General features: G+C 30.8%; 1 protein-coding gene across 1 annotated transcript in view; it reads left to right on the top strand.

Moving 5' to 3' along the window:
• LOC111628504 (cholecystokinin receptor-like) overlaps positions 1-19,178 on the top strand; it is a 70,467-nt gene that overhangs the window by 38,295 nt on the left and 12,994 nt on the right. Inside the window, exon 2 of the mRNA XM_023372305.1 lies at positions 17,757-17,957. Coding sequence (XP_023228073.1) covers positions 17,757-17,957 — 201 coding nt within the window. The remainder of the gene's footprint in view (positions 1-17,756; positions 17,958-19,178) is intronic.

Here is a 19,178-nt window from a genome sequence, read left to right as displayed (position 1 = left end):
TAATTTGAAGCTAGTCAAAAGTGGTGAATCTACACCAGAAAACGATATATTTAGCGCAAATGCGTGTAATTATTTACATAAAAGTGTAATTATCATTACCATTTCGATGTAATTAACTCTTAAATTTATCTAGAAAATATTCTCTAGATAACTTTCACAGTTAATTAGCCGTTATACTATAAAAATGATAAAATATAGGTGAAGTTCGTAATAACTCTCGAGTTTGTTTCGTTACACTACAGTAACATTAAGAGAAGGAAGAAAGATGAGGAAGAGAAGATTGTTATCCTACGTGCTATACAATTCTCATTCTTCAGTAATCATATTTATGTATAAGAGTTAAGTACGGAAAAAATTATACTCTACATTACCATAAAAAATAAAGATGTTTACAGAAAAATTTCGCAAAAGTTTCTATGGATAGCTCTAGTATATTAACTATTCTCTGACGCGACACTAATTTAGAAGCGATGACTCGAAAGTAACGACAGTTGGAGAAGAGTGTAGGAAATTACTCTCCATGGAAATTTCGTTTCTACGTCTTAATCAATTATTTTCGTTTATTTTTATTAAACAGATATAATAATGTTTCTCTTTAATAATTCAGGAAATTTTTATTTGATAGAAACTATGTTAATTGGCAGAAAAATACGTGCCATTCAAATCTGCCAAACTTGTTTTAAATATTTAACAGATGTGTTTACAGCTTTACTTGTTATAAATATGTTTACGAAATTACTTCTTATAGAAAAGCTAAGAGGATAAAAATCGAGAGCGGATATGGAAATCTTGGGGCCGGACACCCCGATTAACTATACGCGAATTTCCGGTCTGAACCGGACGTCACGTGATTTCAATTTTAAAATTTTACCCAAAATGGAGTTACATATCAATATGATTGGCTGTTATCGGGAAAAGTATGATGTGCGGGGGCAAGCCACTACTAATTTCAGATGGAGAGCATATATTTTAAATTAAATAAATTAAAAATATAATTAAAAATTGCAGCTGGGCATTATTGTGACGATGCCACAATAATTTTTGTTTCATTAAAAGCTTAACTCGAATAATCCGCGCGTAATTTAATGAAATACGCATTAAGTTACTTTAATACTATTAATACTCTTGTGTTTTTACTATTTATACATAAAATCCGAATAGAGAATAATTTTTCTATTTTTTTATTTATTTTTTTGTAATAATAAACGTCTTGTAACGCGTTAATTATTGTAGTTTTTAATCCGTGTCATTAGGTGTTTTGCAAGAAAGCGTGTCGTATTTTATTGTTTAACAAAGCAATTATAAACGAATGCAAAAAAGAATAATTACGATAAAAGTTTACGTAAGAATGGTTACGTTACATATCCATTACATTTTGGATTCAAATGTCGAGAATAAGGTAAGACTTATTAGCATTTACAATTTTTTTTTTTTTTAAATAAAATTCCTCTACTCTTAAAAGTAACCTTTAATTGTTTTATAATTATTAATCATATAAAAACTTTTAAAATAAAGTCTCGTAACGGATCCCGTCACTAAATACTGCCGACAAAGTTAAGCAACTCGTTGTTGGATTCTCTTTTATAATGTACATTTACGTAATTAGTATGTAAGTTGTTTTTGCTTTTTATGAAAATTCGAAATTACATCTAAAAATAATTACCCAGTTAAAAAAGTTACACGATATTTCAATTTTCTATTATCTAATTAACAGGATTAATTTTTGTTGTTAAGGACTGGATTAAGTTTTTTTTAAAATTGTTTTTAAAAGTAGAATATGTAAATTTAAATCTTTATTGTTGTAGCGTATTTTTTATCCAAAATAAACATTTTAGACGACTACTATTGTAAATAAATTAACGCATTTATTTTCTTAATATTGTACTCGGCTTCGAGTATTATTAATTACATTAAACAAATTAATTAACATTTCTAATGAGTTAGAAATAAATCATTTTAATAATTAGACTTCTAGAATTTTACTGCTTTAAATATTAAAATATTAGAAAGGAAACTAACTTATAGGAGGCGCTGCAACAATGGTTTTCAGTTATTGTTCAATTACTTTTAAGAATTCAAAATTACATTATTGTAACTGATTGATTCCGGTAATTGACAATTTACTGTCAGAGCGCCACCTAGTGGAGGATTTTCCATTAGGCCCACTATCCGGGCTTAGGGACAAAAGAATTTGGGAATAAAAAAATTCAAAATAACAATATTAATAATATAACAAAAAATAAAGCAATTTTATGTACTATACAAACAATTCATAATGGAATTAATGCAAATTAAAAGTTTAAATACGGACTAAATAGACGTATCTGTTGAGTATTATTAAAATATGTATATATTTTTCATAGACAGTTACAGTACTAATGACAGTTTTCGATAGCAGCGGACTTTACCCTTCGATATATAAAAATCTGTACAAATACAATTATTGCAAAATTAAAGTTAAAAAATAGAATCGTTCGGTGCAAAAGTGACACTGTTAATTTTGGGTTAAGTGCATATTTTGGATCTAGGGGGCGCCAGATTTCTAAATCCGCCACTGGCGCCACACATATAGATTCATAAATTTACTACTATTTTATTAATAACGAAGAGTTATATAGGTGGCGCTGCAACGTTTTTGAGTTTCAGCGCCATCTGCATTGCTACTATGATTAATTAAATTATGATAGAATCCGAATTTATTTATTTATTTAGTTTTTCCTTCTGTAAATTGTTAAATTATTTAACGAATAAGAAATTTATGTATTAATTAAAATTAATGTAGTAATAATAAATAGTATTATTTAAATGATAAAATGCACATAAATATTATGGTATTATTTAATTATTTCTATTTTTAGGAATTTATGAGTGTAATAACAATAATTACGAAATTCTAAGTAGGTTCGATTTGATATTCTTAGAAATCCTCGCAAGCTCGGGTTGATTACTTGTTTCCCTTCTGTTATATATGAAAGAGGGAAAGTATGGCGATCGGTCAAAATATGACCTCGCAAGATTTTTACATTTTTGAATTCAGAAACCTTAAAACGTTGAGAAATGCAGAAAACTTTGGAGGGTTTCATGTGGGGGACGGGACACGATTTTGTTTACCCTCTTTGAAATTTAATAACTCCTGTGTTTTTTGCCGAAAATTTCTGAAATCTTGCGGAATGGTTTGTTTATTATGAGATGGATACATTATATTTTGGTGATTAAAGGTCGAGGGATGGGGAAATAATGGGGGTCGTGTGCATCTTGAGTAGGATCAGACTTAGTGATGATTTTACTCGTTATTAGTATTTAAAATTTTTATAAAACCCATCCCTACCCTCAAAATTAAGCTTTCTGCCATTTTTTAATAGTTAAAATTATAAAAAGTTTTCTAATAAAATATGATAACAGATGGTGCCACATATTGCCGGGAAAGTTAAGCAACTCTTTACTGGATTTTTTTATTCTTGAGATCTTTTTCTTTAAATTTTCTTTTTGAAAAATATTTACAATTAATTATAATGGTTTTAAGTTAAATACAAAAATTTTTTCTTCCGATTAGAATATATAAAATTTGTATTTTCATCACTTCTGTATTCGTTATAAATGCCCTTTTATTACTAAATGAATTCAATCAAAATCGTCCAATCACCTCAAATACATTTAAAGTTTGTAGTTTTTTATTTTTTTTCCTTTGAGAAAGCAAATATTCTAAATTTTTGAAAGAGGCAGATGTCAGATAATCCGTTTAGAAATCTTCTGTACCACCGATCAATGTCTTAGATTCGGATCGATCGTCATCCTACAACAAAATGCCATGAAGTTCAGATATGTCATGTATTTTCTTAACTGTAGTGTCCACATCCCACTATTTCTTATCAACTGATACCGATCTATTGTTGGGAAAATACTTTTTTTTATTTATTTATTTTATAAGGCAGGCATAGATACATTTATCTTCGACTGCAACGAATTTTGAAGACAGTTTGAAATGGTTAATTATCGCGGGATTATATCTACTTTCGTTGTATTTTAAGCTTATTTTCTGTTGAGAAATGAATTTTTATACCCGCTCCTGCTTTATTTTGTTAAGAAATTTTAATTTTTGTTTAAAATTTAAAATTAGAATACAGTAAAACTCCGTTGATTTGGACACTGCCAGCTTAATTTCAGTAATTTAGAATTTCTTAGCGGTAGAAAAATTATAATTAATGAGTTACTCGGTATTTCAATTTTCTATTATTTGATTAACAGGATTAATTTACCTTTAATACACTTTAGTCTTAAGTAAATTACTGTACTGAAATTTTTGAGATCATTTTACGTAAATTCTGCAGTATAATCTACCTTAATAAAACTTCTGTATAGAGCTGATCATAATAAATTACTGTACTTTATATCTACTTTCTCGTTTTCTACATCGTGGCAGAAAACACCTCACTAAGTCAAACAACCTTCACCCCTTATTAGTCCGACTTAACGGGTGTTTACTGTAGTTTAGTTGGTTTTGATGGGATACGACAACACAATACTCTGACAAGAGAGATTCCAGAAGGAGTTTCTGCGAAAAACAGGTCCATATTTAGGTGTTAGACATGCGAAGATAATTCTGAAAACTACACGTGGCCAGGTGAGCGCGAACCCACGACCGAGTGGGGCCGTTCTTCACCGATCCCAGTAGATAAAACAAAGTAGTGTTCGATGGTTTCACTAGTAATGTATAAACTACGTTTTTTTACATTACTTTTACGTAATGTTACATTACGTAAAAGTAATGTCCGTTTCTGTATAAATTTTCGCTTTAAAATGGAGTAATAATTATGACTATTTTAATTTTTTTTTACAATATCTCAAGGTTTAATGTATAAAAAGCGTTTAATTAATTGCATTTACAGAGTGGCACAGAAGTAAGTTAATTGGTTTATCATTCACATGGCCAACAATAAATTTGTAAAACTTGTGTTTTATTGATCAGCAGGAGTGGTGGAAGGAAGCACACGTCACAGATGGTCCTATTTAATTTTAAGTATTCTAGGTCATGTCTTTCTCAGTTCCTAAGATGATCGAATAATCGATATAACTTTACAGATCTAACACAGGTTTCTTTTTTCACTAAGTTGTTATATGTAGACAGTTCAACAGTTTTCGATTGGTAATTTTTATATATAAAATAATAATAAATATATCCTCTATCTAAAATTAACTATAAAAATTTCACTATTTATTAAGAATTTATATAGTAATTTTCAGCTTTATGATGAGAATTACTTAATATATCTGTAATGTTGTAAACAAGGTAGAAATGAAGAAAATTTCCATAAATATAAGCTGTCGTTGACAAATTTTGAAGGAAAATATACATTAAAATGTTAAGAGAATTAATGAAAAGTAATTGGAGATATAATTATTCTAAATAGAATTTGATGATTAAATTTAAACTTAAAGTTTCTCCTCCGATTGCTGTTTTCTAATCAATCTTCGTTAAAAATACTCGCTTAATTTTACTTATCCGACTAATTAGACAATTGAAAAAAGGCTAAAGGTCATTTATCCTCCACCCTTTTTTTCTTAAGACATTTAGTTGTAGCTTCTACATTTACCAAAAGATTTACAGAATATATCTTAAGCACTACATCTTCAGGCTAATATATTTATTTTACGTTATACGATATGATATATTTTACGAGCAATTATTTATTGACACCGTTGCAATTTTTAATTTATTTAATTTAAATATAGGCCTATATTCTCGATTTTAGGAGTATCTTCCCCTTGTATATAATACTCTTCCTGTTAACAAAAGAGACATGTTAGTCATCTATCTAACTTCGTTAACAAAGAACAGACGAACAGACGGACGACAGTGATACTGTATACGTCTGTAATCTGAAAATTGCAGCCTAATTATTATATTGATTAGAAAGGGTATAGTTCCTTCGCCAGTATAAGGTAAATAACTTATACACATTTGTGAAATTTCTAATGTTTAATTCTAAATTCATTCCAAATCAATAAAGCCGAAGCCTTCAAATTTCTTTATAATTTTATTTATTGAAAATTCATTTATGAAAAGAATTTTCAGAAGTTCCTGTGATTACTTACTAAAGACTTATAAGTTTGTCGTAAGTCTATAATAATTATGAAAATATTGTGAAATATAGCAGAATATAATATTTAAAAAGTAAAAAGCCGAGCCACTCTCTTACAAATAATGGTGATCCATACAAAATGTCCGGCGTAAAAAGCGGTTAAATCAGAATTTCGTGTCAAGTTACATGAAATATAAATGAAATGTTCGACTCACCTTTCAACGTTTTGACGTCGAGCTAGAATATAAATAGAGTGGATGAAGGAACGCCATGTTTGAGGAAAATTGAATAAACGTCCGCCATTTTCTTTTTGGTCAAGGATACATGACATTTGTGTTGTGTAAAGGCAACGAGATAGAACATTCCAACTCGTTGTGTAAAAGCGATAGTACTCGTCGCTGCCACCAAGAGCGCTGTAACCGTGGTCACAGCCACTCTATGTAGTATATTCTAGCTCGTTGGTTGAAAGCGAAAAAAATTTAGTTCAAAAACTTTCGCTATGGAGCGCTTTAAAGAAAATACACAAAACAAAACAACAAAAACACAGTTAAAAGCATTTATTTGTTCTGCGAGAAACATGTCTTGTGTACAGAGGCTGTTTACCGACGTAAAGAATGTTGCTCAATGTATGCCCCATTGTTCGGGTGTAAATTTGAAGGCGATGAACAGTGTATTTACGGTTGACCGCATCTTCTCACGTGCAGTGTAATACAAACCTTTAAGTCTGTCAGAACTGTAACATTTTTGTGGTAAAGTATATGCCTAAATATGAACTAAATTTCTTTTTGCAAAATACTTTTCCGCGTCCTTTGTATAGTCCGTACACAAATTTTGGTGTGAATCTGCTTATTGGTTACAGCTACAGAGCGCTTTGAATGGAGAAGCGCTAATTATGGTAATCGTGCATGTTGTAACAATTTTCAAATACACTTGGCACGAGACGTTACCGCTTCTCGAGATAAAATGGGACTATTTTCGTTCATTAAACTAAATTAACTTTTTATTCGAATACTTTGAAACAATCAACATACTCGAAACTCATTCCTTATGAAAATAAAGAAATAAATAATTCGATTTTACGAATTTTTAGCTAAAAACAAACAATTAGCCTATTTATCGTGATATGGTAACAATGCCAGTTTGCAATTTTTAATCATATTTTTAAGTTATTTAATTTAAAAGATACGCTCGCTACCTCAAATTAGTAGTGGTCCTCTGTACATCATACATTTCTTTTAACATTAAATTTCTTAACAAAAAAGATACACATATTTATGCTATAATTATCTTATTTTTATTAATTTTAATTTATTTTCTGGTAAATTTAATGCTGTCTTTAAGGTAAAAGTCGGAATAAAAGATAAAATAGACGTTTAACCATTACGTATTGGTATAATGGTCACTATTAAAGATACGGGACTCAACACAAGCGATTTATAATTTTAATAGGATCAAATATTTTGTAATTATTTATAATACGGTATTAAAACTTTAATTAATTAAATAGAAACTGGAGAGATCTGATCTCCAAAAAATAGTGTTATTTTGTTTTTTTATAGAACTATATTTATTGTTTTTCAAGAATTTATTAAGCTTATTTTGTCGATATTTTTAGCTCCGTGTGACTTTTTTTTTTCATATAAAATTCAAAAATTTTCAAACGAGTCTATAAAATTCGCCCGGAGTTTATTTAATATAAAATATCTCGGGCGTACTGGAATAAAATTGTAACTTTTGAATAAATTCTTTATTTATTGGAGTAACTTCTTCCTTAAATATTATTTAATTCTTGAAAATTATGGAATTGTAAGATATTATCAACTGATCGGTTTCCTTATTCATTAGCCTTTAAGAAATATTCATAACGACCTTTATTAATGTAGAACCAATTACCATTTTAACCTCAATTTTACAAACTTCGATTAATCAAGTATCCATAAATGTCTCTCTGCCATCATTTAAATTTAAATTTATGTCCCTCTAGGAATTTCATTCAGAATATCTCTGTAGGGATTAAGAATAGTTAGGAAACTTTTTAAATTAATCCCTATAAGATTGTCTAACTGTAGGAAAGAATTAATATATCTGGCTCCATCCCTCTTTCCTCAACATCTCCATTATGGACCAGCATGAAACTACGATGACGTCAGTGAATTTTTTTTTGGATTTTTTGGGAAAAACTATTGCGTTACAAAGAAAATCTTATAGAGCAATCTGGTACAAATGTAGTACAACCAATTGGCATAAGTTTTCTTTGTATAAACATTTCGGAACTAATTTAATGGGCCTTTAAAGGAATTTTTGTGTGTACGGAAAAAGTCTCTCCAGAGCCTTGGGTGTGAAGAATTTAATAAAAAAACTTTAGTACATAAAATTTAAAGATTTAAACCGAAGATTAAGATGTATTACAACAATTATGTAAAGTTTTAACGTAATTTGCCATTACGTTTCCAAACATATAGACCGTCAATGGCCTAGTGGATAAAACTACAGACCACTGGTAGTTGATGATGAATTGGCGCTTGGCCAACGGGCTGGCCACGTGGATTTATTGGGTTTTCTTCATGTTTGCAACACCCAAATAAGGGTCAATTTTCTATAAAAATCCTCCCGGGAGGCAACTCCCCTCGGCAGATGTAATAGCACCAAACTAATTTACATATCCTAAGAATTTTCTGGAGGTTGATCCATCCGGATACGCGGTCCGGCTTCTCCATTGTGGTCCTGGCCAAACCCATAATGGACTTGCTAAAAAAGGCCGTCTTAGTGTTCAGAGACCTTTTTCATTGCCCATGTGTCGTTTGGCCGTAATCAAATAAATCAATAAACCAATCCAAGCGTAGATTTAATATAATTTAAATTTAATTTATTATTATCGACACTTTTATTATAAGTTTATAATGTATAAATGTACACATAACGTACACGTGTTATGTATAGGCCTAAGTACACATATGTATCTAGTATAACGCATGAATATTTTTCATTTTTATTTGAAGTTTCTATGCTTTGACGTCACTTCTGTGACGTCAAATTAACTGTATTGTTTCTTTTTCAGTTATTTATTTGATAATAATAATCAGCTTACTCTATAACACGATTACGAAAGTACAATTTTTAATTCCCAGTTAAAAATAAAAGGGAAGATTTAAAAATCGATAGATTTTTACGTAATATAGGCTATATATTTTTTTCGTTTAAAAATTATTTTCTGTCATGTGGCGATCGCTCATAAAATGACCCCCCTCAAGAATTTAATTTATATTTTTAATAAAATATAATAACAGATGGCACCATCGAAATTTTAAATGTTGCTGGGAAAGTTGAGCAACTCGTTGCTGGTGTTTTAAATCTACGCGGTGTAATATTCGCATCATATTTGAAGTATAAGTATTGAAGTATAAATATTAAAAAAATCTTTCTAATAAATCAATATATAAATTACCTACCGTAATAACTTAGTAGAACCCTTCAGACGTCATAAGAAGAATTACGTGGAGCCGAAAGAACACGAGGAAAATATTAACCTTTAACTCAAGTATATGTCACTTGACTTTTCCTTACCCAATTATTGACCCATATGTCAAAATTTTCGAGTGTGCACATCTGCCATTGGCATATCCATTACTTTACAGAAATGTTCTTCTACCACTACAACTAAAATGAGTTAAATTTCGTATTAGTGGATCCAATTTCCTATACTTTCCAGCACCATCTTTTGTGCTTTATATTCCTGTAATAATCGCAAGAAGATCTTTCATAAATTATTTAACTTTTTTAAAACTTTAAAACTTTTTTCTAAAATAATTCTTAAAATCTAAATTAAAAATTCGACCAGTTCTTTTCGTATGCTAATGATGCCAAGAGCGTGCGAGCATCGATGGCTACAAATATTAATTAAATAAAGTTTAGAAACTTAAAACGTCTAGTATGGAGATATTTATGAATTTGTGTCCTAAAAAAGGCCATGGACGTTTGGAGAATTGCTCGGTGATAATGCTATGCCAGTTCTCATCACATCTATGGTTAATGGATACGTCTGTATGCATCTTGAACGGAATCTCTCGTTGAGCCACATCCTTTACCATGGATATTGGAGTTCAAGAAGCATCTTTAGTAGTGAAGAGCAATATCTACCAGATACTGGAATGCTATAGAGGGCTATAAAAAAGGTATCAGTGATTTTTTGGCAGGTTTGAGATAAGAGAGAAAAGCTGAAAGAAAGTAAAGGGAATCTAAATAAATATCTACCACCCGGAATCAATTGGTGACATAGGAACACGTGATACTCGTAGATATAAAAGAATGGCTGTGTTAGCGCCCATGACGCTAACATTCACGTGTCTATCACCATGGAAAGAGTTACAAGAAAAAGTAGATTCACGATAAAAATTCGTAATAAGGAAACGAAACTCACGAAAATCGAAAAATGAAAAATCAAAATTGAGATCATAAGTTAAGAAATCCAGTTTGTGGCATCATTTAGAAATTTAGAACGATAGAAACTGGATCAGAATACAGAAGAAATTCGAGATCTTCGAAGTTCCTTAGAAAAATAAAACTTGCCGTTCGGAATAGAAAACAAACACAAGAGCCAGAGAAAACTAAATTATAAAACAGTCGATAATAAAACTAATAAAAAGAAATTCCAATGGTTTGATCATAACACAAGAATAAACCTAGTAACGTCTTCTGTTTACGGTCACGAGCGAAAGTGGGAATAGGAGAAAACTGAGAAAGCCTAGGATAGTTCCAATTTTCTCTCAATCTCAAAGTTTTGTAGTATTATTTAACAAACCAAACGCAATCAAATTTGCATCCAGATAACTGATGCGTAGACACGTGATATCCACAGAAACTGGAAACCCCTGCAGAATTGAAAATGAAAATCGATCTTTACGTAAGGCCCGGTAAGATTAGAATTAAATCTAAAAGTATAACACGACTGCGCCATTAGTTATTATTTTTTATAGAAAATTGAGATAAGAGCATCTGGGATAACAGAAGTGGAAGCTTTATTAGTGTAACAGTATTAAATTAACAAATCGTATGCACCATTTCTCGCGTGATAAATTCAATTTGGCCCATTACGAAGCGGTTACCGAGGGAGTGTCGTATAAAAAAATTCGCCATTTTAAAGCATTCGAATCCTATTTTCTCATTGTGGGGATATCGACACGTGGCTAGCATGCACGGGACTCGAACCCGGAATCTTCTACGCAATATACTCACTAATAGAAGTGCCATTTTTATTATAGTTCTATCTCGTTACCGAGTAACGAGTCTTTGTTACTTTATAAGTAGTATTTTATAGTTTTATTTGTTTTTTTTAATTTAATCGAACGGCACGCGTGAATAATAAAGCAGGTGTTCGAGCTACGTCGAAATGTATGAATACGAAGCAATTGCTATTTTTTTTCTAGTTTGGCTCGGGAGGTAAAAGAATAATACTTCTTTCGTGCTATAATTGTACTGTACTGTACATGTGTGTCATGCGTGAGGGGGAAGCTAGTACCTTCGCACGAAAGAAAACTCTTGAATGCGCCCGGGTATTTTCTATTATAACTTAACCTATTTTGTCATTTATTTATTCGTTCTATTTGTCGTTTTTTTATTATTAATTTATTATTTTCTCGTGTAGAATTTATTAGTTTTTCGGTGTGAAAAACTATACTACGGCGCGAGAGGGTCACCCGTTACGTAGTTGTTGACATTTGTCATTGTCTTATTCACGCTATAGGAAATCATTAGTTACATCTGTAAGATATTATTCTGTACGAATGGCAAAACTGATTACGTTATGTATTTTTCAAACTGAACATTTTTTTTTCTTTTGTTTGGACTGATTAAATCTACTTCTAGAAAGAATAAAAATCGAACGTTTACCACAAAATATATTTTTAAAAAACGAGAAATATTTAATTAAGTTTATATTTTTTAGGTTTTTATTTACTTTAAATAAAAGACTCGTTAATGTATATATATTCGACGACACTTATACCCATTGTGGTCGGGACCGACCCGCAATGGGATCCATCAGCGTGGATGAGAAATGGGAAAGTATATTCATCTTTTATTGATGATAAATGACTCCGGTTTGGTATAACTTAACATATGTATCATTGCTAATAATTATGATACATTGCGGGATATTGGGTCGGATTCGAAACCGTGGAAAGATGACATCTGGCTATTGTTTATAGGGAATACCAAAAATTCAGTTTATTTTTTTAAAATTGTTCACAATATCTTGTTTTATTTGCTTAAAATTCAATTGAAATTCATATTGTTCCACTACAATGAATTATTCTCGAATACATCTATACAACTGCATTTCAGAGTATTTAAAAGCTGTTTATAACTACAGACAACAGCTATCTAATAACAGAACGAAACAAATCATAAGAAATTAAGTCTAAAGATATAATAATGTAAAGTATTAACACTTAATTTAATTCCTACCCCTCTCGAAATACATGACCACCCTCTATCGCCCCACCCTCTCGACCTCTCATCACCAAAATTTAATAGCATCAATGTTNTCAAACGCTTTACGTTAAAACAAGAAGAATTTTTTAAAAAACTGTAAGTGACGTTTCCGAATTACAAAAAAGGTATGTTATTAAAGAAAATTATTCTTGAAAAAAATTCATAATGATTTCCGTTCGAGTAGATAAAAAATAATAGTACATACGATTAAAGTAAAAAGAAAATTCTCTTTTTAATTGATACGAAATGAAATTCCGGAGTATCCATCATTTATAGAAATCGTCTCTTGCAATATAACATGAATTCATACAGACCATTAGTTCAAAGTACAGATTTTTTTTTTTATCCTCTTGGTCTCTCACTTAATGACATCAATTACTACATCCACGATAATGACAACTTGTTCTCTAGTAACTGGACAACTAGAAATTGCCAAGCGATGTTTCTGCTCGCTTGTCAATAATAGATATCTGTCAGAAGTCTTTAAGTGTTTCCTGCATCATTACTGTTGATCCTTTATGTTTTTTTCGGTCCTAAAACTCTTGTTTATCTCTAGATCCGATAAAATGAATATTTATAAAGCTTTAACTTCGTCTATTTAAATGAGTAGTTGCATCTATCGATAACTTCCAAATGTATCTGTCATAGCAACACCTCTCTCAACATTAAACACTACTTAAATCGTTTAATTTTATAGATTTTATAAAAATCGATAGAGTTTATTGTAAAGTGTCTTTTTGTTATCGTACAATATTTACTTTTACATTAGTCGACATTATCCTTTCACTTTTACGATGGTAAATGTAAAAGCAAATTTTGTTTTCTGCCACGTAAACAACTCCAAACAAACACACCTAAATCAAGTAGCTGTTCCTTTTATGCGAAATTCGAAGTACTGAAACGTAAGTGCAAAAGTGTTATTGTATATAACAAAAACATATCATAGATTTTTATATAATCACAAAAACAGAACTTGTAGAAGTTAAGATTATTGTGTTAAAGATAGGGAACTGCGCCATATTGCTTACCATAAGTTATGGTGTTAGTTCCAACTCTGATCTACTAAACTGAATTCAACCAGTGTTTTCAACCTTTATCTTACAGTAGTGTTCCCTAAGTTGATATTCTTCTACTCTTTATCAGATTAACTGTGTTTTTCGTATCAGTAATACACGTACGAAGTGTCGAAGTGCCACGAAATATAGTAGGCTACTATTCATTTTGCATCGCAGCATCCCGGTTGAAAACCACCGCCATAGGCTTCCCAGGTAAAAGCTTGCCATCTTTCCTATTCAAAGTCCACACGACCGGGACCACATAAAATTGAAATTTATTTTATTGCTAAAAGTGGAGTTCCTTCTTAATCGAATTTATTAATGTTTAAATTAAATTAAATTAAAAGTAAGCGCTGGTAGAATGGAAGATAAAAGAAGAAATGTTAGAATAAAGAAAAGGAGAAGTTTTATTTTTATATTCTTGCGTATGCAATTTTACGTGGATTCAATTTCGATTGTAGAGAAAATTAGATTTTGTTCTTTTAAGCGAGGAATCTTTTACGTCCCTCCGTTCGTGTAGCGTGTTGTATATAACAACCTTTAAATCGCATGCGGTCAAATTGATTTCTATGCGAAATAGAAATTATTTCGGGATCGAAGAATCTACTTTCCCCTTGCGAAACTAATATATTCTTTCGAATTTCTAAGTTTTATTTAGTTGTAAAGTTTGTTAGAGAGCGAAACAACTCTTTTTTCGCGTATATCGCCGTGTCTTTGCAAAGATTAAATATAAAATGTGTGCTACAACTTTTTAGAGTCGAGATAAGTTTTGGGACTTGCCCACTGATGACCGAGAGGATAAAATCACCGAATGTTCGCGGCGCCTGACCAGTTTTTCGGGTTTTCTTCACGTGTCTAACGCATAAATAAGAGCCAGTTTTCCATAGAAAGTCCTCCCGAGATGCGAGATGCCTTGGCAGATCCTCCGTGTGTTTCTTTGCTGTATCTCATCGAACTGAACGACGTTTTCGGACTAGTGGTTCGTAACAGTCTCCACAGTTTCTATAGCGATTTATAATGTATTTAGTACAACCTGTTTTACTAACCTGTATATAACACAGTTTATACAGCGGTTCTTAACTCCGGTATTTAAGTATCCCACAGATTCCAATGTCGTGTTTTTACCCAAAGGAAATATAAGGAAGGCGTAAGGTGTCTTTCTGAAAATTATTATCAATTGTTCACTCGCAGGTTGTTTATAACACAGAAATGGTTAATTACTTATATGACAGTTCTTGCATTGTGAGACTAATTTTGATTTTGCTCTGATATAACATTAATTTCTTACTATTGTATAACCTTTATCCTTAATAAATAGATTGACATATTATGCAGCATTGTTAGATACGTATATACGGGATCAGATTGATTTCACGGTATCAAAAATGTACTTGTTGTTTACTTTTCCGGCTATTATATATAACAGAGAAAAAGTATGGCGATCGGTCAAAGTATGACCCCCAAGATTTTTACATTTTTTGACTCAGGACACGTTGAATGTCGAGAAATGCAAAAAGTTTCGGGGGAAATTTCTATATGTATGGATGTTAGCGTTTATGTATGTGGCACTATTTCGTTCACCCTCTTCGGGGCTTAATAACTCCCATGCTTTTTGTCGAAAATTTCTGAAATTTTGCACTGAAATTTGTACATTAGCGGGATCGACGCTTTTAAATTTTGGTGGTTAAAGATCGAGGGGATGGGGAGTTAAAGGGAGTCGTGTGTCATATCTCCAGTAGAGTAGGGCTTAATGACTATTTTACTCGTTATTAGCATTTCCAATTTTTATTATAAAACTATCCCTAACTTCAAAATTGCGATTTTATAATAATTAAAAATAAAAAAGTTTTAATGATAAAATATCATAACAGATGGTGCCACATACGCAATTTTAAATGTTGCCAGGAAAGTTAAGCAACTCGTTGCTAGATTTTCCTTTTATGATACCGACACGGATTATAAACGTGAAAGTGTCATAAAGTAACCCCGATTTACCGCATAAAAAACTATACATTTTAAGCAAGAAACGTAAGTTTAACGAAAAAATATTAAAACGATTGATCTAACAAAATTTTCTATCTAATTAATAGCGATTGTGCGCCATATTTACTCTTTCCTCAATCGCTTAATATTAAATAAAGTAAAATTTACATAATTTAAGACCGAATTTAGATAAGGAAATATTATTCACTAACTTACCATTCGAATGGTGTTAAATATACCATCGAAAGGTTTGTTTAAGTACTTTGTAAGTGGCCGGGAGCGGTCGAGACGTGTTCAATCGACACGATTTAAAATTTATTTTCCTCTTCACAAATCCACAAAATACAATTTTATAATAATAATAATTAAATCTTGAAGTGTTTATTTGAAATAATTTGCGTAAATGCGCATTCAAACAATTTACAAAACTTTAATTAATGACATTCCGAGAAATTTCAAAGACTTTTCCTAATTTCTCTATGAAGTTCGAATAATTAGGCAAATTTAATCCCACACACAATTAATTGTTTAAAAAAATGTCTTTATGTATTTATGTCTTTACTTATATAACGTGATATTATGCAATTTTATATTCATAAATAAAGTAGAAAACGTTTCCATATGACTTTTTATTGTAAGAGAAAAATAATTAAAACGGAATTACAATGAAAATGAAATATGTAAATAGGGGAAAACTCCATTATTTCGTCGGAAAATAAAGTACATCTGTCTTGTAATATGAATTTTTAAATGGAAATTCGTTAAAGTTTTACTTAGAAATCTTAATAAATCTTTATCGGTTTTGCTGTGTTCTGATTTAATATTAAGTAAATAAGTAAATTATTTTTGTATACAATTTTTATACAATGCCATGCTGCAATTTATAATAACCTTTTAATCTAAAAAATTGTATAGTTAATCGAGATCTCCGGCCCCTGCAATCGATAACAGATGTTTCCGTATGTGGTCTCGATTTTAGTAGTGTCTGGCCCCTGTATATTATACTTCTCCTGATAAGAATAGAGTCATGTCGGTCGTCTAATACAGTTTTAGAGAAAATTTTGAACTGAAATCATATGAATTTCAGTCGTATATCTCCAGTTCTTAAGCTTTACAATATGAAAATTGCAGTCCAGTAAGTTCGCAAGTTACAGTTACAAAATGGCGGCCGTTTAAATAGTGCTATTCTTTCTTATTTTTTATTTATTACAATTATACCCCTTTTTAACACAATAATTGTCACTTTAAAAGAAGAAAAAGTATAATTTAATAGAATCGGATTATTTTCGTGAAGTAAAAAACATATTTTTATATAATTCTTACGTTATTTTCATAAATTTTACCTTAGAAACTAATATCTCATACACTTTAAGAGTTGTGTTATAGATTCATGTTACTGTATATTACATAATATCGGTGTTAATAATTTGTTTACCACGTCACTCTTTCGTAGCGTATTAAGTAAATGTCAAATGTCCAAAGTGGGATTCGTCCCTGGTGTTCTTTTTCTTCTCAGGCACGGATCATAATGCGAGAGTAAAATATTATTCTCTTTACCTCGACAGTGAATAATTGATACAAACAAAAATGAAAATACAAGTCTTAAGTTTCCCAAGAGATAAAAACCTTTTTCCAGACCCCGTGTTTTCAAAAGGAAATAAAATTTCTCTTCCATTTCCTGCGGAAGCACTTAGCAAACGTTGCTGAAATATAACTGTAAACGTTGTTCGACTTATTTATTTATTATTTAATAGATAAAAATTCTTTTAACAATTGACTTTTCACCTCCCATATTCGACATAGGAACACGTCCGACATTCCCCTCCTCGTTTTAACATTTATTGCACTATTTATTAAGAAAATAAGTGTGCTATATCGAGGCATTCCTCGTTACGATCACCTCCATCACGTGCGATGGAGATTTACCATCCTCGACGTGGGGGATGGCGAGTATACGACAATAAAAGAAGATGCTTTTGGCATATCGAAAGCTTCATAAATATACGTCACACGTATCTTTTGTTTACGTAAGCATTGTCGTGATGAAAGTTCTTTCGATGCGAGTGAGGAGAGGGAGAAAATGGTGTTTGAAGGATGGAAATTTGAGTGAAAATTCTCAGATTTTTTAACATTATTTAATTTTTTCCAGCTGTTTCGGTGTCTGTAACCGTCTGGACTTTAGTGGCTATTTCTTTGGAGCGATTTTTTGCCATCTGTCGACCACTTCATTCTCGAAGGTGGCAGACTGTTTCGCACGCCTACAAAGTGATTGCTGCTATATGGATCGGTTCTTTATCCATGATGTTACCTATCGCTTGTCTAAGTCGACTCATCCCCCTCCGTAGTCAAGGTGAGTTTTCAACTTATAATATATTTTTTTATTATACGAATAAAATAATTTCAGAGAATTAAAAAAAAATTTTACAAACGAAACGGAAATGTTGAAAGTGGAAAACACTCACCGGTGGCCACCGCCATGTTGTTTATATAAAGCGCCCCCTTATTTTTATAAATTTTAAAACGAAAACTACAAACGAGGCGTTTTATCGCTTCTATACAATATGGCGGCGGAATCCGGTGTGTTTCTTTCGATTTGTTTATACTTATTTTCTTATACAAATTTATTTCTCGAAGGCATTTATTGAATTAATAAAACTACCTTAAAATATTTAAAATTTAAACACGATAAAGAAAATCTTACTAATTTTAGAGCCACGATACCGAAGTTTTGGTGTCATTACAGCTTAATTATCGAGCTCCAAAAGTCATAAATACATAAGATGTGAGAGATTTTACGATCCAGATTAAAAATTTTAATAAACATAATTAAATGTTTTTTTAAATAAATATTTCATAAGTCTAAAATTCCTTCGATAAATTTAAAAAAAGAAAAAAAACAAGTGAACGTTTCCATCACTTGAGTGAGAACTCGAAGAAAATACAGCTTATGGAAGCAGAAAGTGAACTTATTAAATCGATTTAATGTAATTTCAGCATTCTTACGAGCTGCCTTTTAATGAAATTACAAGAAAAAGCGTGGAATTTTCTAATATAGCTTATAAAAATGAATTTATTATTTTAGAAAATTTATTAAGAAAAAATAAAATAATAAGTACGGTGGCAATTAGTTGGACAAGAAAACCCTTTAAATTGTACATTAAATAAATTTTAATAGAAGTCCTCCGATGACGAATTACTCGCGTCATTTTAGATAAATAAAATAAGAAAATTAAAGAAAAAATAAATAAATATGTAGGCTACCTCGTTATTGTGTCTGGGAGGGGATATTTCATAATTATTGTATTTTTCCATTGTTAAGGAAACTGTAGAAGGTCTGTTTCTTCGAACGTGCGGATTCTGTAATTAATTTCTGTTTAGATACATTATAAAAATTGATTTATCCCTTCGTTTATACGTGAAAAATAAATTTAGCAATTAAGCGTAACAGCTCATCAAATTACTCATTTTATTCGAAACCATTCTTAATTTGCTTTATTTTTGTCTTAATTCTAATTAAAGCGTAAGAATTAAGTGGCTGCCATTTTGATTGGTTAATACGGATTAGGAACTT

This window comes from Centruroides sculpturatus, unplaced genomic scaffold (assembly GCF_000671375.1).
Source record: "Centruroides sculpturatus isolate CEXI.00-Female unplaced genomic scaffold, Cexi_2.0 scaffold615, whole genome shotgun sequence".
Lineage (NCBI taxonomy): Eukaryota > Metazoa > Arthropoda > Arachnida > Scorpiones > Buthidae > Centruroides > Centruroides sculpturatus.
This window is presented reverse-complemented; position numbering and strand designations above follow the sequence as displayed.